Source organism: Cydia fagiglandana, chromosome 13, assembly GCF_963556715.1.
Source record: "Cydia fagiglandana chromosome 13, ilCydFagi1.1, whole genome shotgun sequence".
Classification (NCBI taxonomy): Eukaryota; Metazoa; Arthropoda; class Insecta; order Lepidoptera; family Tortricidae; genus Cydia; species Cydia fagiglandana.
In genome coordinates this window covers 18,281,588-18,308,784 of record NC_085944.1, presented here as the reverse complement: position 1 = coordinate 18,308,784, position 27,197 = coordinate 18,281,588, and the positions used below count along the sequence as shown (strand labels likewise).

General features: G+C 38.5%; 4 protein-coding genes across 8 annotated transcripts in view; 2 read left to right on the top strand and 2 right to left on the bottom strand.

The window, feature by feature from the left end:
- The window catches only part of LOC134670415 (uncharacterized), a 30,153-nt gene extending 20,855 nt beyond the window's left edge, over positions 1 to 9,298 (bottom strand). For 2 of the 4 annotated variants that reach the window (XM_063528263.1, XM_063528262.1), the window contains exon 1: positions 8,856 to 9,298. Coding sequence is in view for 2 of the 4 variants with exons in the window: in XM_063528259.1 (XP_063384329.1) it covers positions 8,856 to 8,889 (34 nt within the window). In the remaining 2 variants the exon portion in view is untranslated. The remainder of the gene's footprint in view (positions 1 to 8,855) is intronic. The other 2 variants (XM_063528259.1, XM_063528261.1) reach the window with 1 other exon arrangement.
- Positions 2,386 to 4,748, top strand: LOC134669857 (uncharacterized). The gene is made up of 2 exons (XM_063527475.1): positions 2,386 to 2,485; positions 3,174 to 4,748. The coding sequence occupies exons 1-2, from the start codon at positions 2,480 to 2,482 to the stop codon at positions 4,746 to 4,748; spliced, it is 1,581 nt and encodes a 526-aa protein (XP_063383545.1). The 5' UTR covers positions 2,386 to 2,479.
- Positions 9,299 to 11,958: 2,660 nt separating the features above from the next.
- LOC134669917 (uncharacterized) lies at positions 11,959 to 15,020 on the bottom strand. The gene is made up of 5 exons (XM_063527533.1): positions 14,780 to 15,020; positions 14,309 to 14,436; positions 14,177 to 14,234; positions 12,515 to 14,077; positions 11,959 to 12,164 (listed from the first exon to the last, which is right to left on the bottom strand). The coding sequence occupies exons 1-5, from the start codon at positions 14,898 to 14,900 to the stop codon at positions 12,067 to 12,069; spliced, it is 1,968 nt and encodes a 655-aa protein (XP_063383603.1). The 5' UTR covers positions 14,901 to 15,020; the 3' UTR covers positions 11,959 to 12,066.
- Positions 15,021 to 15,295: 275 nt separating this feature from the next.
- LOC134670406 (uncharacterized) lies at positions 15,296 to 27,141 on the top strand. 2 transcript variants are annotated; one of them, XM_063528250.1, is made up of 8 exons: positions 15,297 to 15,563; positions 15,846 to 15,920; positions 16,384 to 16,733; positions 16,969 to 17,130; positions 19,199 to 19,282; positions 20,596 to 20,676; positions 21,477 to 21,536; positions 26,992 to 27,141. In XM_063528250.1, exons 1-8 carry the CDS (start codon positions 15,410 to 15,412, stop codon positions 27,079 to 27,081), a joined length of 1,056 nt encoding a protein of 351 aa, XP_063384320.1. In that variant the 5' UTR covers positions 15,297 to 15,409; the 3' UTR covers positions 27,082 to 27,141. The 2 variants fall into 2 exon arrangements, with proteins under 2 accessions (XP_063384321.1, XP_063384320.1); XM_063528251.1 differs by lacking the exons at positions 19,199 to 19,282; positions 20,596 to 20,676; positions 21,477 to 21,536; positions 26,992 to 27,141 and adding an exon at positions 17,888 to 18,793 and having other exon boundaries at positions 15,296 to 15,563.
- Positions 27,142 to 27,197: the final 56 nt, after the last annotated feature.

Here is a 27,197-nt window from a genome sequence, read left to right as displayed (position 1 = left end):
ATTTAATCATTTTGAAAGTAAACGCTTTGCATTTAAATTCACACGCACGGATCCGTGTCTAAGCATACGAGGGCTTAACACTCGTTGGTCCAATCACGTTCACACTTGTTGGTCTATCCAAGCACTACACTCACAGTGTCACTACGCGAGTTTGATTCGGATGTCACTGGTTGTTTTTTAGTCAAACAAATCACAAGATTCCACACATTTGACAGTTTAAAAACCCATTTTCACGATTAAAATTGTTGTATTTGTGAATTAAGGCTTCTCTTACCAATCTTGGTATATAGTGGCGTGCTGTCGAAATGACCTTGGGACTATGCAGCTCGATCCAGTGACTTATACCCGACTCAAGGTGACACTGAGCAATAGCTGACTTGCGAGCGTCGTTGTTCTTGACCGCAGCGATGTGGTCTTTAATTCTGCAGGCAATAGTGCGTTTGGTATGCCCACTGTACGAACTACCACAACTGCAATCAACTTTGTACACACCAGGTTTTTCCAGAGGAATAAGTAATTGAATGAGCTTAACGCAACTGCGTGCTACAGAGACTGACTGCTCGGTCGCACGCGCCACGAGAGGGGCGCAGGCGGGGCGGAGAGCGGGTGTACAGGCGATCCCCCTACTTATCTCTTGATTGATCGGATTAACCGATTATTTAATTTAATTATTAAGAAAATCGATTTAACAAATAATTCTTAGTAAAATGGAATATTAGTTTCGTAATCAATACAATAACTTGATCATAATGGGATTGAGTGTTTTATCTTCGTTGTTCTAAATATTATATGTTTAGTTGATTCAACTAGCAAATCTTATGTAAATCAACAAAGACAAAATAATCAAATAAACTATTAAAATGTTCATAACTATTAACATATTTATGTGTTTTAATTAAATTGTTAAGGATTGAATTAACCTACGTTACATAATTATGCCAACAAGTTAATAATAGATGCAAAGTATACAATTGTTAGGATTAATAACATACCTACTTTATTAGTTCAATCACAGATACACTTATTGTTTTAAGTAATCAGCTTTCTTTGAGTTATATAAGATCGTTATTGTTCTAATTAACTTAACGTCAACTAAGAGAAAACTGCTCTTAGTTGGTCTTCATTTTTTAGAGTGTACCTACGCCGCTGTCAAAATATCATATGTACAGTCGCCATCAGATATATCGGAGCGGCCAAGGTGTTCACAATATCTGAACAAGCACTCTAACGCCTTGACAATAGAGGCGTGCTCAGATATTTGTGAGCACCTTGGCCGCTCCGATATATATGATGGCGACTGTATTAGTTTTTGCTATGTTACACTAATGACTTTGGCATAAGGGCACATTTTTGGATGTGACGAACGACGTTAGAAAAGTTTTCATAATTATCCGGTCAAAGAGGCCAAACTCGGGCTTCGTTAATGAAGCTTGCTTGCCAGTGATTTTTTCCTTTACTCCTTTCTTTATATTTTACGTTTTAGCAAGTTATAATAAGAGTACTAAATTCTCGCTAGAATTACATGGAGGGGTTGTAATTTTGCTTTAATTTCTATGCCCCCACTCCTCTGCTAAATTTACTTGAACTTATTATGTTACATAGATAGTCGCTCAACCTATTCAATTCTCAAATGCTGCTAAAAAGAAGAAAAATAATTCTGTAGGCATGATACCATAACATCTTTAAGCGCCGTAGTCATTTAAAGGGTTAATTCCCAGTATATCATGACGTGGACACAACAATGTCCGTGCCATCGATTGCCGGCCGGCGCGCCGGTCGATAATGTGCCGTATTAAATATTCACCGGCCAACCGACAGACTGACATCGTTCAACTTGTTGACCTATTACCGAAATATCGGTTCAATTAGACTAGGTCTAGCCAAGATGACAATCGTATGTCGACAAACGCAAAATGAATAGAAAAAATGTATTGCGACGGCGCGCTCATTCTTTCTTCCGTGGTATTGCGAAGAGCGCGGCGCGCTCATTCTTTCTTCCGTGGTATTGCGAAGAGCGCGGCGCGCTCATTTTTTCTTCCGTGGTATTGAGAAGAGCGCGGCGCGCTGATTTTTTCTTCCGTGGTATTGTTATGACCACAGATGCTACGAAAAGTCACGTGACAATTTTCATACATTGACATTTTGGCTAGGCGCCAGTGGTTCTTAACCTTTCAGTGGTAGTGGACAACTTGCTATTTCATGGTCTGTGCCGTCGGCTTGACCTGTGAGATTACGCTATTCATACAACTATCGAGAACACGAAGTACTTATGTCCCCGCGCCGTCCAGCCGCGCGCGCGCTCCTCCTCTCCCGCCGCCCCCGCCCCGCGGGGGGCCCGAGCAGAGGCGCGCGAGCGCGGTTCATCAGTACGCTTTCATTCCGCTACGCGAGTGCACGGTGTCTATAGTTAACAACGACGTAGTTCGTTCGAGATCATTAAGATCGACAATATTGTGTTATAGGATTGTTTTCACCAATAATGATGGTAAGTGAACTCTTTGTAAACTGTAAGTGCTTGTGACTTTTATTTCAGATAACCTTTTAAGGTCCAATACCAACTTGTACTGTACCAACATACAAGTGACTTTCAAAATCAAGGCTCGATATACAGATGCAAATGTGCGAGTCGCGTTTCCCATTCGGAACCGATTCGATTTATGTTTTTATTTGCTGTCTCTGCGGTCTTTCCAACCCAGAGCGGTAGATTTATATTTGCACCTCGAGTTCCAAGCATTACTGTACTTTGGTGGCTTTATAGCGATCCGTACGTACCATTGTAACGACCCGCGTGACTACTTTCTTTTAAGAGTCACTTAGACCACTTAAAGTCTATGTACGGCCCATATTTATGAGCCGTACGGGTCAGAATGGTCAGCCATACGGGTCAATCTGGTGAGCCATACGACCCAGCTTGTTGACCCGTACGGACCAGCTTGTGAGCCGTGCGGGCCAGATTAGTGAGCCGCACGGATCAGTCTGAGCCGTACGGCTCAGACTATGACCCCCTACGGCTCACCTTTTTGAGCCGTACGGGTGACATTGGCGAGACGTACGGCTCACTTTGACACGTTGTACGGGTCAATTTTATTTTACGTATGGATCATTAAATGAGCCGTGTTAGTCAATAAAAATGCGGGCACAATAACTCACAGAATCCCTATTGTTTTTTTTAGGCAACGGGATCGGGAGATATGCGGTCCCTTGGATCTCTTCTGGACTGGGAGGCGGATGACCCTGGTGACAAAGTGATCCTCGGCAGGCTGGTACGCCTAATTACAGCACACCTCCCGGACGGCTGGCAAGAGTGGAAGGTTCATACATACACCAGAGAAGACCTGCTGGGGAGCGAACTGGACCCGCAAATTTTAAATAAAATCAGGTTTGCCATCCCAACAGTAGGTCTGGCACGGGCGTTCTCACCGAACTGTTCCTCTCTTTCTGAGAGAACCTACAGAGACATAAAACTCAAGCTACTAGAGTGGCCCTTGTGTGTGGGGTTAATTACCGGCCCTGCCTCACTAGCAGCGCGAATACGGGGTTCCGCAGTACAGAATGAATTGGTTGTCGCTGCTCTGGCAGACATGAAACCCCTACTGATCGGCAGGGAGGAGGCTAACCACGAGTTATCCAGCGACCCTGAAGACAACGGCTCTGTCTCGCATGTTTCTCGGCGCAGCAACAGCTCTGCTCGTACAACTAAACGTCAAGACAGATTAAGTAAGTTAGAGGAAAATCAGGTGGCGCTAAAGGAGATGCTGGAGTCCTTCATGAAAAAATTTGAAACACCATTTGACTCACAGGAGAACTCGGCTTACGAAAGCTCAGATGATGACTGCGTCTCAGCTCACTGCTCAGATGTCGACGACCCAATAGCCCCTGAACAGGCTCCAGACGAAGCTACCCCTACGTGGGAGCCCCTTGAGGCTCCATTAGGTTCTGAAGAAGATTTTGACTGGTTACCCTGCACTAAGCCACAGGATCCTGTTATACCCAACCCAAAACCGCACATTGCAGAGCAGGGGATTAAAGTACTAAGACTAGGTGACACCACGTATAACCAGATTAGGTACGTTGAAGTACAGAAAAAATTACACGCGGCGCCGGTTTTTGGTGCTTTAAAAGCCAACCCAATCTTAGTCAAGCATACGACACCTAACCCTATGCAGGAACAACTAGGTAAAATGGACTATGTTCTTGGTACAATGGTCCACGGGCTTTTGATGCAAAGAGATGCCTTACATGTGGCTCTTAAGGAACTTTCAAATAAGCATCCTGGCCTCAAAGAGGATCTCAAGAGTCTCCTGTCTTCTGGATCTGCCACGAAGACTATATCAGACGATCTTCTTCAATTTGCATGTGGTCGTAGGAATGAAATTATAGAGCAGAGGAGGAACTTTCTTATCCCCAAAGATGATTACCAGGCATCGCTTCTGAATTCGGTCCCCCCATCAACTACTCATCTCTTCTGTGAGTCAAAGCTCACGGAGGTTCTTAAGCTACCGCCACAACAGACTTTCTTTCGGAACCACTATAAAAAACCGGTACAACCGAAACACCACAATGGAGCAACCGGTTTCTCCCAGGGAAGAATCTCCAAAAAGAAGACGTTTGTCAAGCCCAGAAGTCGTCCATCCGAAAAAACGGGATCTAGCTCAAGACGTTCCGACAAGAGGAATCACTCTAATCCCTCATCAACCCGGGGGCGCTCGTCGAAAGGACACTCTTCGAAGAAACATAGAAGTGCCTGAGATACGGCTTTTCAGAGGAGGCAGGCTTCGCTCATTCCTAGAAGTCTGGAAGAAGGAGGGAGCCCCCAAAAGCATCCTAAGCATTATAGAGGGGTACACAATCCCGTTCATATCAAAACCTCCTCTGATTCCATTTCATGCTCAAATGGTAAGAAATTTCGAAACAAAGGAAATGACACAAGAGATAAACTCCCTCATAAAGCAAGGCATTTTAGAACGAACCTCAGCTCAATCAGGTTTTCTTTCAACGATGTTCCCGGTTCCAAAATCAGATGGCAAGAATCGACCCATAATCAACTTGCGAGGTCTAAACAGGTATCTTCAGCCAAAGAAATTTCGCCTGTTAAACCACTTCAAAGTACCTCACTTTCTGCAACCAGGAGATTTTCTTGTAAAAATCGACATCTCACAGGCATATTTTCACGTGCCTATAAAAATTCAACACAGAAGATTTCTAGCAATAGTCAATCAAGGTCAGACCTTACAGTTCACGTGTCTGCCGTTCGGTCTTTCTACAGCTCCCCTCACGTTTGCAAGGCTGTCAAACTGGGTGGCATCACGGCTCCAGGACATGAACATAAGAGTGATAGTCTATCTCGACGACTTCCTTCTAGCCTGCCAGGATCCAATAAAACTACGAGAGGATGCCATCAAAGCAGCGAATTTTTTGACAAGGCTAGGTTGGATCATAAACGCAGAAAAATCTCTAAACGAACCTTCGCAACAAATCGAGTACCTCGGAATTATGTGGAATACTTTGCAAAGCGTAACATCACTACCTCAAAAGAAAGTTCAATCGATAGAAAAAGACTTAAACCAAATCCTAAAAGACCGCAAGTGGAGTTGGGAGCTCGCCAAGAGCTTGCTGGGCAAACTAAATTTTGCCAGTTTCGTAATCCCTCTAGGAAGGTTACACTCCAGAGTTCTACAAAGAGCAGCCAACCGCTTACCAGAACATCAGAAGAAGAAAATGCTCCCCATAACATCAGAAACTCTTCAGGAATGCGTCTGGTGGCAAAAAAACCTGAAACAAAACGGAAGTCTGGTAACGTACCGAAAGACAGCTTTTATAACTTCAGACGCATCAGATCAAGGTTGGGGAGCTCAGATAGACGAAAAGATGATCAGCGGTCTATGGACTCCAGCTCAAAAACGATGGCATATAAACAGAAAGGAACTATATGCGGTACTACAAGCTTTTCGATCGGAAATGACTCATCTAAGGGAGAAAAGGGTCATAATCCAGTCGGACAATCGAACGGTTGTGGCGTATATCAAGAAGCAAGGAGGAACCCGATCTCGTCACCTGACAATACTTGTGTCCCAACTACTCCATACAGCACAGACCCTGCGGACAGAACTATGCCCTCAATATATCCCGGGCATCTACAACGACATAGCAGACAGTCTATCTCGTCAGAAACCCCTGGCAGACTGGCATCTGTCCCAGCATGTGACGAACATGATATTTTACAAATGGGGAACACCGGAAATAGACTTATTTGCAACGAAAGAATCCAGGGTGGTCCCTGCCTATGTCTCACGGGACGCGAAGGACAAAGAAGCCCAGTTCGTCGATGCTTTCAGCAGGGTATGGCGGTTCAATCTGGCTTGGATTTTCCCTCCTCCGTCTGTAATTCCACGAGTATTAGCCCACCTGAATCATGCAAAGGGAACATACATCATGATAGTGCCACGGTGGGAGAAAGTTTTTTGGAGGTCGGATCTGAAGTCGAGATCAGTGGATCCCCCGTTCCAGATTCGCAACCTCAATCATCACCTGTTAGACATGACATCCCAAGCGAGTCTTCCGAATGCCCAAAACTTACGCTTGGAAGCATGGAGGATACGGGGTGGTCGACCATAACTTCAGACTGGCACGGTGAGGATTTGGAACTCCTCAAAAAGTCTTGGAGGGCGTCTACGTTGAAAACTTACTCGGCTCCTTGGAAAACTTGGTTAGACCGGTGCAAAGCTCTAGGAATTGACCCATACAATCCTGATGGAAATTCTGTAGCTCAACACCTAAGCTACCTATTTAGGATAAAGAAGTTATCTGCCAGTACAGTAAAATTACACAAGTCAGTCATCGCAAATTTCGCTAACCCAACAAAGAGGGAATCCATCTCTAACAATATTTTAGTAAAACAGATGATTAAAGCCATCGAATTAGCAGAACCCACTTCTGTTAAAAAACGTATTTGGGATATACAACAACTAATTGATTGGATGGAGAGAAAGCCCATACAAGAAGACAGCATCTTTCAGGTCTCCCGTCATCTTGCACTTTTACTGTTAGTGGCATCTGGTAGGCGAGTTCATGATCTTACCCTACTAAACATAAACGAGGCAAGCATGCTACTTACTGATGCGGATGTTACATTCTGGCCCGATTTTGGTTCCAAAACGGATAGTACAACCCATAGACAGTCGGCCTGGCAGCTTTCGGTGATACCTAATGAGAAATTGGATCCGGTTCGGTGGACAAAACTATACCTGTCTCTGTCAGAGACCAGAAGGTCAACAGGAAATATTCAGATTGATTCTCTTTTTATCACCACAAGGGGACCAGTTAAGGCAGCTTCGAGAGCAATTATTGCAGGCTGGATCAAGACAGCCTTTGTGGAGCTAAGTCTTCCTTTTCCTCCTGGAAGTATTCGCTCAGCAGTCGCCTCTTCCAGAAGGGACAACAACATGCCTATAGATAACATTCTTAGAAATGGAAATTGGCGAAGCGAACGCAATGTTCTTAAGCATTACTTTAAAGAAGTAATAAGGCCCCCTGTTTTTGTACGTAATTCTAATGCCGATTTAATTGATTCTAGTTTTAATACGTTGTGACCGACTTCAAAAGTCCGTTCTGTTAAACTTTTAACTAGCAAATTGATTATTTTCTATCGATCTCGTTTAGAAATGTTTAGACTGAAATTCACTATTTTTAATTATAGAGTTAAACAACCAGTTAATATGTTGTTAAACTTGTTAATCTTTGATCTCAATTATCTATATGCTGTGTTTTTAATTATTCTTACAATTCCTCGTATGTAACTAGTACAGGAATTACTTTTCATCCGAGTTGGATGCATGATTGTTTAAGTTTGTTTTGTTTTCTTTTAACAACAAGTGTAAGTTTCTGTTGATTATTTTTATTATAGTTCTTAATGTGTATTACATTAAGTCGTCAATACGGCATACCCGTTTATTGTTTTAAACTTGTGCCAAATGATTATTTCTATAATAAAACTTAACGTATCACATATGATAGCTATTAATTGAATAGTCTGTTGATTACAAACATGTTGATTTTTTATTCTTTTGTTTAATTTACAAGCACTTACTTATCTTACCTACCTTTCAATCCATATTTTCCTACCTCATGTATTACATGTAGGTAGGGGTAATATAACACATATTCACAGTACGCTTCCCCGCGTCGTCAGAACCTAAACATATCTCACAGGTCAAGCCGACGGCACAGACCATGAAATAGCAAACGTTTTTCCCCCGAAGGGATAAAAACGATATATTTCATGTCTTGCCTAGGCTTGACCAAGTAATGCCTTGACGACTCGCAATCTCAAGGTACTGATGAACCGCGCTCGCGCGCCTCTGCTCGGGCCCCCCGCGGGGCGGGGGCGGCGGGAGAGGAGGAGCGCGCGCGCGGCTGGACGGCGCGGGGACATAAGTACTTCGTGTTCTCGATAGTTGTATGAATAGCGTAATCTCACAGGTCAAGCCTAGGCAAGACATGAAATATATCGTTTTTATCCCTTCGGGGGAAAAACGTTTGCTATTTTTATTGCTAAGGATCAACTAGAGCTAGACCAAGAAAAGTCTGCAGCGATTTTGATACCCGACGCAGTGAAAGTGTTCTTCTCTCTCTCTCTTCTAGTGAGTTATAATTTCATAGAAGTTTGACGTTTAAAATAACACTTGCACTGCGTGGGCTATCAAAATCGCTGCAGACTTTTCTTGGTCTAACTCTATTATAAGCGTGGTGTTAAAAAGTGACGGCTATTTAACACCATGTGGATAAAGTTCTCCTTCATATCATATGCCTGCTAAACGGTTAGGAAATAAATATAAATAATAAAATTTAATAATGACCTTGGACCGCAAACAGCTGTTCAGTTTCAGACATTCGGGACACACAAAACACACGTATTCTAGGGAAAGTACGGTAATATACTGAATTACCTCAGGTGTGAGAATTGCAGTCAATAGATGGCTGGCACCATTATGCGCACTCCGAGGTTCACACGAGACAAGTCTTAACGACAATAAGTACAGTCGACGTCGGAAGTAGTCACTGAAAATATGCTAGAAAAGCCTGAAGAATGCTAGAAAGAATATGCTAGAAAGGCCTACAGGTTGTTTTGAGCACATCCTTATTAAATTTTATTATTTATATTTATTTCCTAACCGTTCAGCAGGCATATGATATGAAGGAGAACTTTATCCACATGGTGTTAAATAGCCGTCACTTTTTAACACCACGCCGCATCTTTCTCGTGGGCGAAAATGATATACGGTCAATGTGAGGATGACCGTTTATGAGGTAAGACCGTCTACAAACTCTTTCGTCGCTTTTAACTCTTGTGCTTGTACATACTCTACTTATAAGTTAAGTAATAAGTTCGGTAGAGCAGAAGAAGCGAAGCTCTTACTTTCTAAATTTGTCTGAGCGAAGTGCGTCTATAGTTCTTGCCCTATGATGGTCTTCCCAACCAAAAATTGTAAATGGCGGTCTTCTCTACATTGATAATGGACAAGATTATATGTAAATATAGGTACAAATTTGCCGTAACTTATTTTTAAAAGGTAGGTACAATTATAATTGTTCAAGTTCAAGAATTTTAATTAGTATAAGATAGATATGTATATTGTCATGTTATTTTCTCGAACTCCCCATCGGCATACAAACCTCCTCAAGGTTTTGCCCACGATGGGTCTTGTAATAATAATGTAAGTTATTTAGCTTATTGTTCAATAAATTAAAAAAAAAAGTGTCAATTTTGCAGTTTTATAAGAGTATCTGCTAGCAAGTAAATAAGTCGGTTTTCATAATTATTTTTATTAGACGTAGGACAAAGCGTTAGGATTATGCTCTTTCAAACACAGTTCACGAACCAAGAACAAATATAAATATATATTGCCGTCAGTTCAAATCGGACAACGTCAAATACCTACCAAGAACATACGTATCACGTATATTCCCATATTTTAAAAGGTTACATTTTCAGTGAATGTTTTTCAACAAGCATTACTTTTCAGCACGCTTGTACCTTGACTCAGCGAAAATATAAATAATAAAAAGAAAATCATCATCGCAAAGGCTTGCCGACAGCATAATTAATGATCGTTCTGAACGTTTTTAATTCAGCTAAATGCCCCAAAACTAGGCTTGAGTGTGATAAAATTGAGCTATAGATAGGTAAAAGGGGCATTCCAATAAAAAAGGTTTAACCTTGTCGGAGGAGTGACGCGTATGGCAGCTACCTTAATAACCTGCAAAAATCTGTATTATATACCGTTGAATTTAAAGCTAAGTTCAACGGTATATAGGTAATACAGATTAGTTTTACAAAGGGTTATTAGTTTTACGAGAAGTGTTAAACCACCGCATCATGTAGGTACCCTATCATCATCATCATCATCAGGCTATATTAGTCCACTGCTGGACATAGCCCTCCCCTAAAGAGCGCCAAAGCGCCCTGTCTTCAGCTTGCCGCATCCAGCATCTGCCCTACCCCCTATACATACCCTACCCATTGTAGGTACCCTATACATTTCTGAAATGCCCCTGATGGCCCTTTCCATAAATTCCAGACCATTATCATATCATATCAATATCAGATATAGGACATAGGTTGATACTATCATATACTATAGGTAGGTATAGGTACTCAAGCAGTACGAGTAGATATTATTGATTAACGAAAGGCGTGACCCAGTCCGCTATTCCGTACTAATCATCATCATCATCTCAGCCGAAACACGTCTACTGCTGGACAAATGTTACTAATGTTATTTTTTAATTGGAAGAAACTAAGCTGACAATGAAAATAAATATCGATTTGTTTCAAAATAGCATTTCTTAACCCATCCATATATGCAGAGATCTAGTTTTTGTTCTGAATGCCTTGAGGTTACAGGCTCTCTCTCCTATTAGTAATGATTAGGAGCGAGTTTTCCAGCGGGTCTAAAACACAGGCGCGCTCATTCTTTCTTCCGTGGTCGAAAACGACCCAATGAGCATATTAATAAATAAATAAATAAATATTATAGGACATTCTTACACAGATTGACTAAGTCCCACAGTAAGCTCAAGAAGGCTTGTGTTGTGGGTACTCAGACAACGATATATATAATATACAAATACTTAAATACATAGAAAACACCCATGACTCAGGAACAAATATCTGTATCATCATACAAATAAATGACCTTACTGGGATTCGAACCCAGGACCATCGGCTTCACAGACAGGGTCACTACCCACTAGGCCAGACCGGTCGTCAAAATATTATAAAATATTATATGGATTAACAAATTTTCCTACTTATTTTGCAAAAAAGGCTTGGCGATGTGTCATGTACTCATGAAAAGGATTGATTAAAGCTGAAATAGATAACTGTAACAAATACTTCTAATAACGCTAGTACAGTCAGCATCAAAATAAGCCGATCAGACTAAGCGTCAAAAGTATCTACTATTTTCTATACAAAAATATACAATACATGTCTCTACTACCGTGTTGAACTATAATGTTTACTATTAGTTTGTGACATTTATATATTATGAACGTGAATTGTAGAGGTATACCACGTGTCTCAAAATTCAACGATATTCTGACACCAGAAGATGGACCTGCCCATGAGTACTCGAGGGGAAAAAAGAAAAAAAATATATCTCAATTTACTATGGACTTACAAAAAAAAATTAAAATCGACTCCCCTACAATTTACTATTACTATTCTTAATGACCATGTCTACAAATTTTCAATTTTTTTGTAATTTTTTTTTATTATTTTTCCTCTTGTAGTCATGAGACTCATGAGCAGGTCCATCTTCTGGTGCCAGCTTTGAATTTTGGGCCACGTTGTATGACGATTTGGAAAAGTATTTCAGGGTGGCAGATGCTTTTGGTGCTTTGTCCTTTCGCTGGTATTAATACTGACTGCAGTATTGTAAAGTTAAACCAAAACACTTCGGTGATCTTAATATTTTATTTTACTAATTCCGTTACACACACATGATTAGAATGAACGAATTTAAGTGTGTATTAGAATGAACAGTCTTACTTTTAATTCAGTTGTTACTTGTTTTTTCCATGATTTATTGATGTCACCGAGTCCTTCTTACAATTGCATTGAGAATCAGCGTCTACTTGGCCTTTAGACCTGTTGCTTTTATCTGTAAATTAATGAGTATGTCATTAGTAGATCAACAAAAAAGTACTATAATAGGATTCTTGGTAGTAAAACAAGGCTTCTCCCAACCCTTTAAGCGACATTCAATAAGGCCACTCATATGCTAAATTCATGGCAGATTTTAGAATTACTTGAAAGTTGAAAGCATGAAGATACGTCATTATTTGACATGAAAAGTGCACAAAAATAATTAAAGTCTTGATTTCATTATGATCAATATTAACAAGTTTTACGCTTTGGACATTAAGGGACAACCTAAGTGTAATACCCTATTCTGTCTTAACAACTACAAGAAAGAAGGGCAACTACTACTATGAATAAATCAATACTCACCAGTGCTCAATTGATTTAGAATACGATGATACAATTCATTAAATTTCTTCTGACGCCTCACGTTAGAGGGCGTGCGTACCACCAGAGTTGGAAGTAAAATAAAATGTTCAAGGTTCAGTTCTTTCTCGTGGTGTTTTTTGCGCGAAGAATCTTTTTTAACAATCAAGCGAGGATTTTTTTTATGTTTGTCTGACGAAGCAGTGCTGCTGCTGGAATATTTTTCTGTGGCATAATTATTTTTTGGTTCTTCAGACTTTCTAGACGGGCCGGCCGCGTGGTAGCAGCAGGTTGGTTCGCGTCTGCTCCGTGTCACTGCGTAGCTCGGTCCCGGTGTACATTCCTCCTGCACTACGCGTCGTCTCTCAGGTGACATCAACCGATCGGCACTTTTGTGACTTCGATGATCGGGCCACCTAATACTGGACATCATCAAGCCAGAGGCATGATGTGTGTAACCAGTCGGTGCATCGTCATCCCGATGTTTGTTATTGCCACTGGCCACGATTATATCGCCAGTTTTGCCGACCCGCCCCGCACTGTGCTGCGTGTGCTTCACTATTCTGTAGTGTCGTCGTCGTCTGCGTTCTACATGAGCCACACGCTCTCTGAGCAGACTGTCTATTAACCGCTGCAGTTCGCTTCTCGTGCTAGTCCTCTCCTGTGTGTGTCGGCGCCCCAAGCGGGCCGTTGGCCAATGTGTGCGGCAGACATCCTCCCAGATAATATCACTGAGCACGGCTTCTCGAGATGGAGTTAGTTTTATACCGTCATTGCGTGGAGCGAACTCGCCCTGCGCTAAGTAATGTACGGTATCCATCAGTCTGTAATCGCGCACCGGGTTGAGTTTATGCCGTATCTTGGTAATCCTTTCTGCGGCTTGCGGAAAATCGTCTCTCTTGGAAGTCACAGAGGCGCACTGCCGTCTCCCTCGCGCCGTAAGCCCATCATAAGTTGTAAAGTCTCGTCCGTATTGCTCTGAATTATGTTCTTTTTCTATAGTAGCGCCTTTACTTGGTGACAATACTCTTGATTGTTGAGCATATCTTTGAAACGCTGATGTTTCTGGAATGTGACTGTAATGTTCTGTGTAACTGCACCCTGGTCGAGCGGGCCCACAGTAACGGCTAGGCATGTTGTCCCTAGACTCTTCATCTGACGAGGACAGAGAATTATGAGAATCGCGATCACCTAGGACCATTTCTTGTGTTCTTACTAAACTTTTTAAATACTCTACTTTGTTGTTCAACTTGATTATTGAGGCAGATAAGTTTTTATTAGTCGAACAGTCGGCATCTATAAGTTTACGGTTTTTTCTCTCAAAATTAGATTTTTTATTAATGTTTTGCTTCAGATTGTGATGGTTTGTTTCGTGACGGTGCACATAAACAAAACATGTTTCCTCTGGCCCAAGCTTTGTCTTATCGTCATAAAGTTTATCAGGAGGATCTTCTACCTGCTGGTAGAACGCTACATCGAACGTCTTTTCAGATATTTCTTGCTTCAATTTTTGTTTTTTGTCGCCAACAATAGGTCTGCCAGAATTCGTAGGTGTGTCAGCAAAATCTGTCGAAATGATATGGCGTCAAAACTAAATATCCGAATTATACATCCAATATTTTAAAGAATATTTGCATTTATTCCTTGAAATATAAATATACTTACGAGTACTGAAAGACAGATGATCTCCGATTCCAAGTACCGACCTAGATTTATCGGATTTCTGAAAAAAAAAAAATATGTGAAACAGTCAACATTTCAAGACAAAACCATTACTATTATAATATCCTTTATAACCTTTGTTGAATTGAATCGTCTCTTTTCGGCGATAAAGAGGGTCTTGATGGCAGGACCTCGTGGATGGACTGTTGGGTGAACTTGTTGCAATGGCTGTTGGTTTCTTTTATTCAGGAGTGTTACTAAGTCTGGAAAAATATATACTAATAATATTCAATATGAAACAAAAATCATTTTACAAAGGTGTTTAAGTTTAATTATACGTTCATAGGGTACACACTTTTCTATGGCATATAATAAATAGGATATAAAACAAATGGAAAAAATACTTAAAAAATCATACAATAAAAATAACTATGTTAGAATGTAACAATGAAAAGGAAACCTTGTCATTTTTTTTGGAAACTTGGAATATTATGCTTTTCCAACAAGATTTACGAATAGATACTAAAGATATCAGGGGGTAGGAGTACTACTAGTACTACTAGGTAGGTAGTTTAAATATTTACTTAGAATATATACTTATGTTACCCAGGAGTAGTTGTTTTTTGGACGAGCCAGGGGCAGCCCGGATATCACACTTTACTTGACGAACTTTTTCTTCTTGATCGGGTAATAACTTTTTCTTTGATGGTGATTTTCTATTTTCCATCACATTTTATTTTTGTCTTTCCCGGCATACTTTTAAATTTATCACTAAATTTATAGAAAACAGTAAAATTCAACAAGAATTTGATGTTGTGTGCAAAGACGAAATTTCTACATTGTGACAGGTGAAAGAAGAAGAATGAATTGTCAAAAAGATTAAATGATGACAGAAAATTATCTCAACCAGTTCTTACTTTAAAAATATAATTATTCATACAGTTTATATTCTATGCCAACTAAAACTAATAAATATGCTATTTAAAACTACACTAAACGGTATGTTGATTTTAATTAGGTACATTCAAAGAATACTAGGTAGTAATTCGACATAAGTACAAAATATAATTCTATGAAGGTTTGATATAAAAGATGACAACGCAATAAAACGAGCAATTATACTGTCAAATTTAAAATAGAGTGACATTACACACGTTTATGTTTCCTTTATATAATTTCATAGCAAATTTTCATATGGCTTAACCTAGTGTTTTTATACGATTGGGGTCCTGTAGAATGGCAGACCAGGAGGAAGATAGGCTCATGAATGCCGGGAAAGCCGTAGTTGTGGTGGATCAGCAGCCGTCATCCGCGAGTAGAAACAAGCCCTCAGGGCAGGACGGGCCTAGTGACGGGCCCCACAATAGACCAAAAGTACCCGGCATCCCTTGTACGAATTATTTTATTCAATCCGAAAATCTCTGCCACAGTAAGCGAAGGACAGATGAATCGTTCTACGTTATCACAATTCTACCACGCTAAGTTTTCACGTCTAGTTCTACTTCAAGTATGGCTCTAAAATGTCAGCTGGACTATCAAACCGATGTATATATGTACTTACATTAATCTTAATAACTGTCGCTTCGCTCGTTGTGGCAAATAGCGATGTGTAGAGTGGTTCATCTTAGGACATGATTTTGTATCTTATTTGAAATTGTTGTTTCTTTGTCAGCGGTAGCAGAGAAGGTAAAAGAAGATTTAAACCAGACGAGTCATGCAATATCAAAGTCATATGAAAAAAATAAAGGTAAACTTTCTATTAAAATTAACCTCTTGTTTGAGGAGGATCCTAACCGAATATTAAGTCATCTTTTTACATCTTTTTCGATAATGATGTTTACACAACTGAGGTATTTAACCTCCCTCCAGTACCATCGGTCCACTTTTCCAATCTGTCTACTTTACCAAACGGTCTACTTTCCCGATCTGCCTAAGTGCTTTTCTCAATCTGTCTAATGACCTATCGGTCCACTTTCCAAACTTTCCAGGCATATTACGATTTATCGACTACGTACGCGCCAATAATAATCTCAACTTCAGCATTTCGATTCAAGGTTCAAATTAGATTGGACTTGTCTTCAAATGAATCATCAAAGCTGAATTTGATTGGTGTCTGGAAAAGACTTAACCCACAATTTTCGACCATCACGCACATATGAAAGGTTACAGTTGTACTGAGGATAATTAAAATATTGGACGTTTATTTGCAGTGTCCAAGGAAATCATCAATCAACAGGATGCCAAGATGCCATGCACAGCTTCACATGTGCCAGTTAAACAGTCGGAGACCATAGAACTAACGAAAATAGGGTCAGGATCCACCGTACCAGTAATTAAACAATGTCCCACAACGACATCAATAAAGAAGATGGATCCTAACTTCGAAAAGCGTTTCGTAACCACGTTTCCAGCAGAAATGGGATCTGAGCCAACAGTGTCAGAAGTTCCTAGACGATTTGAGGGCACGGTATCGAAAAAGAAATTAGAACCTATTGCATCAAGTACTGTTAATCGGTCGGAAGATAAAGGATCGGAAATTATAGAATCGGAATCTGCCAAAGTAAGTTTTCAATAACACATTTTACATTTACTTTTAAGTCCTGGACATGTCTTTAAAAAACCGAGGTATAAAATACCTTGGCCAAAATAGGAATTGCTGGCCTTGTGTTGTTATTATCACATCGCTCGTTCATCACCACTCACACACTCACTCACTCACTATCACTCAGGTGCCAGTTTTTCTCTGGCCGTTTCAGTGACGAACTGTATTATTTAAAAACAAATGTAAATTTCAGAGAGTAAAACAATCCCAACCAATTCCTCAGGAGGTAAAGCCTCCGATCGTGAAACCTTCCCTGGCCTCGAGGAAGACGACAGATGAGAGCTCAGACGAAGACAGTCTCCCAGACAATATTGTAGTGCTACCTCGTCGCGAAGAAACTAGGATCTCCGCCTGGGTAAGTAGAACTATGACATGGAATCGTATGAGTTATGTACTTTGGGACAATTCAGAAAAGAGTCGGGTATGAGACGGTATATTTTTTAACACTTCTAATTAAGCTAAGAACCTGTTATTTGGCATGATAACGTTTGATCACTTAACTTTAAATTCAGATTTCTCCAGATTATTAAGGTTGGTGCCATATGCGTTATGTCTCTGACATAGTAGTCCTTTTTGTGAAATGCTCCCACAGCGCATTCTCGTTCCAAATTTCTAACCAATGGTATCTAAGATATAAGTAAAAATATTTATTTTTTGCTAGGGCGCGGTAGCCTGCCCGCGATTGTCATCATTATTACGTAGAGAGTTATTCAAAAATTCACTTTAACGAATGCAGCAAAAATTTTTCTTAGTTATTAATAAAGTTTAAAAAACGGGACTCGTTGGAATAGACATTTGACTGATGATGTCTGAATATAAATTGTAACTTCGTGAAGTCACCAGACTTTTGGTGATGTCGTTGAAAATGAGTACCTAGTCAACGTCAAAAAGATAGCGATGGCGAAAATACTAAAGGAAATATGCTATGAGAAGAGACGTACGGGAAGCACGTCTCCTTTCATCACTGCTCATCACCGGTCATCGCCTTTGTTGCCACAAAAATAACAATGTACACGGATACATTTGGCTTCTTTGTCCGTCACTATCTAATTGATTCTGACTGACTATTTGGGCTAACTGAATATTGGTTTAATCTCGGCATATTGTTGTAGTCCGAAGACCAAGAGGCCGGCGGGCTGCCGCGCACCGACTCCATGTCCACGAGAATGTCCCGCGCCGTTCGCCAGCTGTTCTGCTGCGGCGTGGTTTACTCTCCCCCATCCGAGGACGGTATCTCCACTACGCGACTATCGTCGGGCATCTGAAGACACCCTCCATACCTACAAACGTAGTCCCTATAGCTTTTTTAACAACTTGATGTTTTTTTAACTACAACTACGAATATGCCCCTTTGTTTTTTTTCTGTAGAATTATTACAAATCTTACAAGCTTTTAAAAATTTGTATGGAATTTGTTTATCGCTCCTGCAAAAGTCAAACAAAGGTAACTATGGTTACTAAACAATAAATTGTGTAAAAATATTTTCCGTAAATTCAATATCCAGTAAGGAAACAGGAACTACGTTTGTATGGAGTGGTTGTAGTCCACTATTGCCTTAAGACCACATGAAGCATGCGTATGCGTAGTACTGCTCAGTACCGATGCCTTATATGTTTACCTTTACTGTATCTAGAAGCTTCTTGGTTATGTTAATGTTTACTAATACAAGGTGAAGGTAATTATATAGAAGTTGACAGGCAATATAAAGCTCAGTTGACTGAGCCGTGTAAATGAATCTTAAACAGAATATACATATGGACGTCATATGGCAATATGACCATAAATCCCCCCTCTCTCATATTTAAAATGCCTGCTGAAAGTGCCATTATGCAATAATGTAGGACCCACTTCCAACCCACACTGGTGAAATAAAAGTTGAATTTCTAGGTTTGTATTACACAAGGGTATATTTTAAAATATAAATAGGGCTACATAACCTACTTATAAGAATAGGTAGGTACATGTATATTGTAATGTACATAATATTTAATGCAATAAAAATTTGGTTTTGGTTTTTATGAAGTGGTTTTAGTTACCTACATATTTAGATAATAAATAGTGCTTTACCAGCAACGATTTACCAGCGAGAAGTGAGGCGGGTAAACTTCAAATTAACTGCACTGAATTGGTTGTTTACGATACAGTTGCGGAAAATAGGACGTGGGAAGGCTGCCTAAGTCATATGTTTCCGAACTGGGCAGTAATTAAGTATAGTACTTAATTATTTGGTATTATATTTTTATTATATTTTTGGTATTATTTGGTATACACTAATGGTATAGTGATGGTGGTATTAAAATATAATATACTCTTAACCCTTTAAACGCCACGCCTGCAGTGTGCAGCGCGTCATTATGAGCCTTGTCGGAATTTGTCTTCGCAATAAAGTTTACGAAAAAAATTTGGTATTCTAAATATTTCAGACGACAAATGATGATGTTGACGATATATCACAGAAGAGAGTTTCCTGGGATGATTTTGAATATCTTGATAAAGTGCAATTACAGGTATGATTATTAACTATATAATTTACAGCGATTGATGAGAAATATTTTTCGCGTGTTGACAAGCCTACAGAAAATATAAGGTTCAGTTATGATAATGTCTGTATCGCTGCAGACTAAGGTTGTGTTTCCATCACAGGTGTGGATGTGCGAGGATGCCTTTCGGCGGATGTGTTTATTATGAACCAATAGAATAAGTTTATTTACCTATCCTCGCTAAGCGCAGCTCTAATCTATCTATATATATAAATGCAAGTGTCCTGACTGACTGACTGATTCATCAACGCAGAGCCGAAACTACAAAAGATAGAAAGTTGAAATTTGCACACCAGATTACATTTATAAAGTGTACAAGAGATAAGAAGCAATTTTGAGAAATTCAAACCCTAAGGGGGTTAAAAAGGGGATGAAAGTTTATTTTAAGCTAGGAATTTAAAACTTCGTAAAAAGATATATTATTAAAATACAAGAAAACTAATTTCAGCGTTTTTGAAATATCAGCCCCTAAGGTGGTGAAAAAGGGGTTGAAAGTTTGTATGGATATCAAAAAATTTTTCGATCACGGGACTTGAATCTTTGTATTTTGAGATATTATTAAAAGACAAAAAAAGTAATTTCAGCGTTTTGTAAAATTCATCCCCTAACAGGGTTAAAAAGGGGTTGAAATTTAGAATCCACTACAAATGCTTTGAAACTTCTTAGAAAGGCGTAATAGCCAATTACAAAAGAAGTAATTGCAACGTTTTTGGAAATTCAACCCCTACGGGGGTTAAAAAAGGGATGAAAGTTCGTCTTGGGGTGCAAATTTTATTTTAAGATTTTTATATGAATATCAAACATTTTTTTTTTCAAGCTTTCAAGCTAGGAACTTCAAACTTGGTAAAAGGGCATTAACATTATACATATTAAAAGTTTGTATTATAAAGTTTGCATCAATGAAAATTATAGGTACTCAAGATGTAAAATGTTCAAGATAAGGGTCCACGCGGACGAAGTCGCTGGCAACAGCTAGTGGATAATACTTATTATTTTGTTTCTTAACAAATACATCCCTCGCTAAGTAATTGGTGGAAACGCAGAATGTATTATTAAGATAGCCTTTTTTGTATAGAAGCACTAGTTAATACGAAATAAATTAGTCTAAGTACGAGTATGCCCGTCAGAGGTAACCTGATAGGTATCTGCCGCCATAAAGCAGGTTTAACACCTTCGCTGCGGCAATTAGTGTAACTCGTAATTAACCATACCTACTTTTCATAGGGTCTTTCGACCCCCTACCGCAGTGAACGCAATGACATTGAAACATTGCATTGCAGATACTGAGTGACACACCCTCGACCTCCAGAGCCAACATGCCATATACAAAGCCATGCGGCATTGCTCTATGCTTACCCCAGGTTAGTCACTCATAGATTGATACCGGCTGTACACACTTCATCGAGAGACCCAGAGACAGGCTGAGAATAAAATGTGTACTGAAGGGAGCAGTCACTTCTCGTCTCGCTCTTGTCTAGTCTGACCCTTCTCCGATTCCCGGACCGACTCCCGGACAATTTAGTTAGGTACGTCATTTAAATTTGAAATATGATTAATTAAAATAAAGTCAAAATTCCAACATATCAAAAATTACGTATGCCACTTTTTGAAAAGATTGTTTGATGGTCTCGATTGTCCTATATGTTATTAGTTGAGTGGCCTATGCTTAACCCAATAACTAAATTTACATGAACCATTGTCTCTGTTTGGCCCGATGGTTGACTGGTAGAGAATGTTATTAGGCATTAAGTTCGCCATTTGTACATTATTTTTATGTTTTGTGCAATAAAGTATAAATAAATAAATAAATCAACAAATTCTTGAAATGATGCAGCATTGTTCCCATTTAGCTTAAATCAGACATGATCTTAGCTTCTGAAATATTTTAAGTGACTCTACTATCAAGTCACAAATAGGCAATTATTTTTCCTTTTTTACTGTGGGAAGTACCACATTACAATCTTTAACGATGTCAACTCTGGCCAACGGACAACGTGGGATTCGAACACATCTTTGGATGGTCAGCTACCGGAATTGGTAACGCGTTGGACCGACAAAGACGTGGGTTTGAATCCCACATTGGCCAGAGTTGACCATCGTGAATTTTTTCATTGTGATTAATATCTGTATGTACAACAAATAATAAGTCACAATTTTCCAGAGATGTCAGTCAGCCTTTAACAGCACTGCTAAAACAGGAATCCATATTGAAATCTATAAGGTAGTCACCATTCAGTACCTCTTTTAAATTCCATAAGTTAACGAGTATCATCATCAATATCATCATTCATCATTTTCAAGTTTGCGGACGTCTCAAAAAGCTTACATTTACAATTCACAAATTGAGATTGTAGAATTAACAAGTTTTTGTAACAGAAAACATCATGCGATTAATGAGCGACTTTGTTATTTGTTTTTAATTTTTATTTCTTTTAGGAATTTTGGATTTTTAGGACTTTGAAACTGTATGTATAAATCTATTTTTTCACAATGCAGCGTATCGTATCACAAAAATGTTCATACGACATAATTAATGAAGCTTTTATAAGGTAGAAGTACTAGTGCTCGACGCTGCACTAGTATTCGACATGGGCGCTTTATGTCAAAGTAATATAGGTTAAATTTGAATGGCGAAGATTTTTCTGTATTCAAATTTAATCCTTGTCACTTTGACATAAGGTGCCCATGTCGAATACTAGTGCAGCGTCGAGCACTAGTACTTGTACCTTACGTATAGTCAGCGTCGTATAGTAGGTAGCATCCAAAATATTCAAATAGTTCGGTACGCCATACAAATTATATGAGGTAGCCTTCGAGCAACACGGAAGGGAGGCGGCATTCGCACTATTTCCCCTCTGCCGAGGTACAAGATTAGCGCGTCAATCTAATCTAGCGCGGGTAATAAAACTAGTTGCACTTGGATTTTTCACTAGACCGAGTCCAGACGCGCGCGTGAACACTGCTGCACAAAAATGCCTATTTGCTCGGTTTTTTGTTATAAAAAGAGGTCGGGGACATCAAATTTACAAAAAGAAAGTGTTACATTTGGGTCAATTTCACCAAACGAACATTTTTGTCTAATTTCCATGGAATTTTGAAATACTAACATTACACAAAAAAAAATATGCTGAGAATTTGATAAAAAATATAATAAATATTAATTTTCTTATGGGATAAAAATATTCATAAAACTATAAAAGTTATTTAAATTTAAAATTTTGGTCAGGGCACGGGAATTAGTGTGTCCATGGAAATTAGATTTTACTAGGACGGAAATTAGAACACGGCACGGGAATTGTTTTCTTAACTTATTTTGGTACTTAAAACTATTATTTATGTATATTTTAATCTACAATAATATACTGCAACCATACTGAAATGGCATAGGGCATATTTACCTTCTTTAATTTTAGTTTCGAACGACAAATCTACGAAAGTATGTTACACTAAAAACTACGTATTTGACTATCTAATCCTTTCCTTTATTTTAATGGCAACTAATCTCTCTTTCTTAGTAAAATGTACATATTTCAAAACAATACTTTGAGTAGTTTCGTAAACTTGTCCGCCTTTACATACAAAACTATTCATTAAAAAGTGTCATTATGTATCTGCATGTAGATAGGTACAAGGTGTATGATCTGGTATATGGTCTTATAGGAAATGATACTAAGAAATAAATAGGGGCACAGTGAGAAGAAGTTATTGTGTAAGTTAATCTGAAGAAATCGAATATGCTGCTTCATAAATTAATAACCCAAAAAATTGTTTGAACACATATGAGGTAAGGTGGGGTAAGACTATCACCGGGGTAAGACTATCACTTGTATGGAATCCTCATACTGTTAGTCTTGGCCCCGATCAAAATAAACTAAGTTAGTCTTACCCCACCTTACTTTACACATAGGTATACGGGTTGTCCCTGCCCTGCGGGAAAATCATCAAAGTGTAGGTTGGTTCAGGATTTCTCAAAAATATCATAATCTTCCTAAAAAAAACTTGCTTACAAAATACCCCCTGGCACTGACTAAAATAACCGACTTGGTTTCACATTACATCCCAAAACGAGATTTTCATCTTTTTACATGAATTGAAATGATCCCATCTCTTTTTGTAGGCTGTCCTTCTTTTCGGGTAAACATACCCATACATATCATAATACATCTTTATTCATAAGTCACTCGCTGTTGTTGGGGCAAAATTGTACAACTCGCTTCCTACCGAAATAATTGAATCATGCGATACAACATTCGACAAAAAACTCAAAACACTTTTAACTGAACTGGCGTGTTATACTGTTGACGACTTTGTCAGTAGGGCAGCCATCCCAACCACATAAAAAAAAAATTTTTTGTAAAATGTATATAAATTAATAATTAGCAATAATTTAATGTAATTTAATTATTTATACTATTGTAAAATGACCTGTAAAATACTAAATTTTATTAATAAATATCTGAATCTGAATCTGAATCATACTCACATCGTCCATCGTAGTGTACCTTTACTTTCCCTACTAATTGTAAGAACTAAAAGGTAACGTTGTTATCGCATATATTTCTATAGGATTACAAACTTAATTATGCAGTTATCTTTAGAACGTGACTAATATTGCAGTATTATTAGATTTTTGTTGGCTTAAAAAGCTAAAACCTAATTACGTTTCAAATTTGGAACTTGTGGGTATGCTAGAAGTACCTTAAAATAATATTGATTGAGAGTGATTGTGCCAGTGACAAAACTAAGGGATTTTAAAGTGTATTAATTGTTAGACTACATGCTCAAATTAAATGTTATTTAGATAGAATGTTATTGAGATTTGATGGTACGGCCGTGACACTTTGTTTTGCTCGACTTGGCGGCGGCACTGCCGTGATCCTTTGTCCTTCTTCAGGCCTCAAACTATCTCCATACCAAATATGTATTATCAAGATGATATTGTTTCAGCGGCTTAAGCATGACGAGATAACAGACAGACAGACAGAGATACTTTCGCATTTATAATATAGTAAGAATAGGATATATTTAATTTTTCTTGTACCTATTAGAAAAGCTAATTTATAACAACTAATCTATTAAACGAGCAATTCTTGTACATATTTCGGGGATCTCGGAAACAGCTCTAACGATTTCGATGAAATTTGATCATGTATGGGCGTTTTCTGGGATGAAAAATCGATCTAGCTAGGTGTCTCTGGGAAAACGCGCATTTTTGAGTTTTTAGGTAGGTATATGTTTTCCGAGCAAAGCTCGGTCTCCCAGATATTTAAACTTTATACGGCTTACGCTGTCAGCTGTCAAATTTACAAAATAAAACCATTGTAAATTTGATTCATTTTGTTTCATGTAACCTTAGGTACGGGTATTATAATATGTAATAATTCTAAAAATAGTTTTATGTTTATATAATATTTTAATATTATAATATGATAAATGAATAAGGTAAGGTGGCGTAAGACTAACAGTACGAGGATTCCATACAAGTGATAGTCTTACCCCAGTGTCGTCTTACCCCACCTTACCTTACGGATTAAAATTGCCCGGGTTATTCGGGTCCACCCTGTAAGTATGTACTATAGTACTTATACTAAAAAACCGTTCATAGATTTTTGTGCATTCTCTGAGATTTCCTTAAATGTAAAATAGAAAGATATACGTCATATTATTATTACATATAATATATATTCAATGCCAATATATATATATGTAATAATAATATGACGTAAACATTGCCAATTAACTTACAGTGCCCCCAATTAAAAATTTGTTGACAATAAATGTAATACTTTCTAATTCCCGTGCCACTTAATCAGCTGTTTTAGGTAAATATTCTATGGGAATTAGGGCACGGAAATTAGAATTCGTAATAAAAAAATTCGCCAAAAATTTAAATCGTGTTTAACCAAACTGTTATGTTATCGCTTACATAAAGATACATAAAGGGCTCCTAAATATGACAATTGTTATTGAAAAGCTATATGGGAAATAAAATGTATAAGGGGCATCGAAATTAGAAAAAAATTGTCGCCCACCCGGATTCCGAAATACTTATGCGATTTGCTCGAACACGCCGCGGCTTGACGTACATCCGCTTGCATTGAGAATCAGCCAAATACTGCCAGTACAGGTGAGGCGGGACACGAGGCGGTTCAGATACAGACGTCGGCTGTGAGAGCCCTTTGAGTTTTGCCGACGAAATTTTACTCGCGCGCTCGGACAAAATTTAAACTTCGATCACGAGTTATTTACCACAATGAAGTTAATAGTGTATGTGCTCAGTGATAGTAAATATCATCTAGTTTAAGTATTTGACACTAAATTAGTGATACTAATGTAGAATTTTTCGTAGGATTTTTCATTATGCTCAAAAGTAGATTCCGGACAGGGCACGGGAGTAGTAATTTGAGCCTTTAGGTATTTTTAAGTGTACTCTAAAAACCAATTAATCAGTGAATTTATATGGAAACCGGTGTGAAAGTGTGGCTTCTATATGTAAAAAAAAAATGGTAAGTATTATTTGATGCTAACCCGCGATTTTCATCACGGACAGAAAAAAAATCGTGTTCAGAAATTGACCCATTTCACATGTAATACTTTTTTTTACATATCATACGTTAAATTACACTTAAATACAATTATTATATTTTAGTCTCAAGTAATTGTTGGATTTATCGATTTTGCTCGCTCAGTATAAATTGCGGATCGGTCGAGCGACAAATCCGACTTCTCATCTCTCAGAATACAATGACATACTTCAACGAAAATGTGTTAGTGTGCGTGTTGTGACACTAGTCACTCGTCCGTACACAAAAAGAGATCGAAGTTTGCAAGATTTGTCTTTGACGTGTGTCATTTTCTATGTATTTGTGTCGTCATTACAGATTGGATTTTGTATGTAAGTGTGTGAGAAATACGACTGTGTTCACCTTTCCCCCCGCGAAAAATGGCAGAAAGATTTGTACGGCGAGATATCGCTTGGGCCCCTCCCTTCCGACGTGTCGGAAGCCGGTGTTGCTCGAAGGAGGTAGCGTATCACAAAAATTTACTGCCAACATATTTTGATACATTTTTTATTCCCAATAAAATATTCCGTAGTCACGCTTCTCTTTGCCGATGGCCTATTGTTAAGCTTATCAGTTATTTATTATAATTTTGTTTTTGCAGGGATCTTTAGTAGGATCTAAAAGTCAATTTAGTATTCGCGAAATGGAGGACTTAGAAAATGAAAAGATGCCGGTGACAAAATCTAATGAGGTGACGTACATCGTATAATCAGATGTTTTTAACCTCGACCAGTAATATATGATCACATAGATCACGCGCCATGTTGTGGAAATTCACCGGAACTAATTTGTTCATACTATACTGAACTGATTTTTTCATACTATACTGAATAGGGTATACATGAGAATAACAGCGCCCTCTTGAAAATGATCATATATACCTACTGGTCAGGCTTTACTTTAGTAGTTTTTTTTTATCACAGAGATTTTTATAGGTATTTGTTAGGCAAGGTAAACGTGCTAGTGCTCGCTCGACATGCAAAGCCCAATAGATGACAGCTTGCTGTCACCTCTATTGACAATGACTTAAGTTTCAAGATGTACATGTACTGGGACCGCGTACGTTTACCTTATTAAATCAATACAATCAATAATTGTTTGATTTTGTTACAGGAATTTTCAACAACACCGCACTGCTTGAGCGTGCTACGAGAGAAGCTTGATACTATATGCGACAAAATAATACATTATTTCAACAAATGAAATTCTCATATATTTTTAAACATTTACAAAAATACATTATAAACTTTATGTTTTTCTAAACAGTCACTTTCATTTAACAACCGTAACCATGCAGTATAATTTAATTTATTCATTTT

What these genes read in the sequence shown, in the direction of transcription:
- LOC134669917 (XM_063527533.1), bottom strand. Translation starts at nt 14,900, where the DNA reads ATGGAAAATAGAAAATCACCATCAAAGAAAAAGTTATTACCCGATCAA. An exon ending in CAAAAAACAACTACTCCTGG is followed by an intron (nt 14,437 to 14,779) that starts GTAACATAAGTA and finishes ATATTTTTCCAG; the next exon opens with ACTTAGTAACACTCCTGAAT. An exon ending in TCATCTGTCTTTCAGTACTC is followed by an intron (nt 14,078 to 14,176) that starts GTAAGTATATTT and finishes TCATTTCGACAG; the next exon opens with ATTTTGCTGACACACCTACG.
- LOC134670406 (XM_063528250.1), top strand. Translation starts at nt 15,410, where the DNA reads ATGGCAGACCAGGAGGAAGATAGGCTCATGAATGCCGGGAAAGCCGTA. An exon ending in GTCATATGAAAAAAATAAAG is followed by an intron (nt 15,921 to 16,383) that starts GTAAACTTTCTA and finishes GTTTATTTGCAG; the next exon opens with TGTCCAAGGAAATCATCAAT. An exon ending in TTGATAAAGTGCAATTACAG is followed by an intron (nt 19,283 to 20,595) that starts GTATGATTATTA and finishes ATTGCATTGCAG; the next exon opens with ATACTGAGTGACACACCCTC.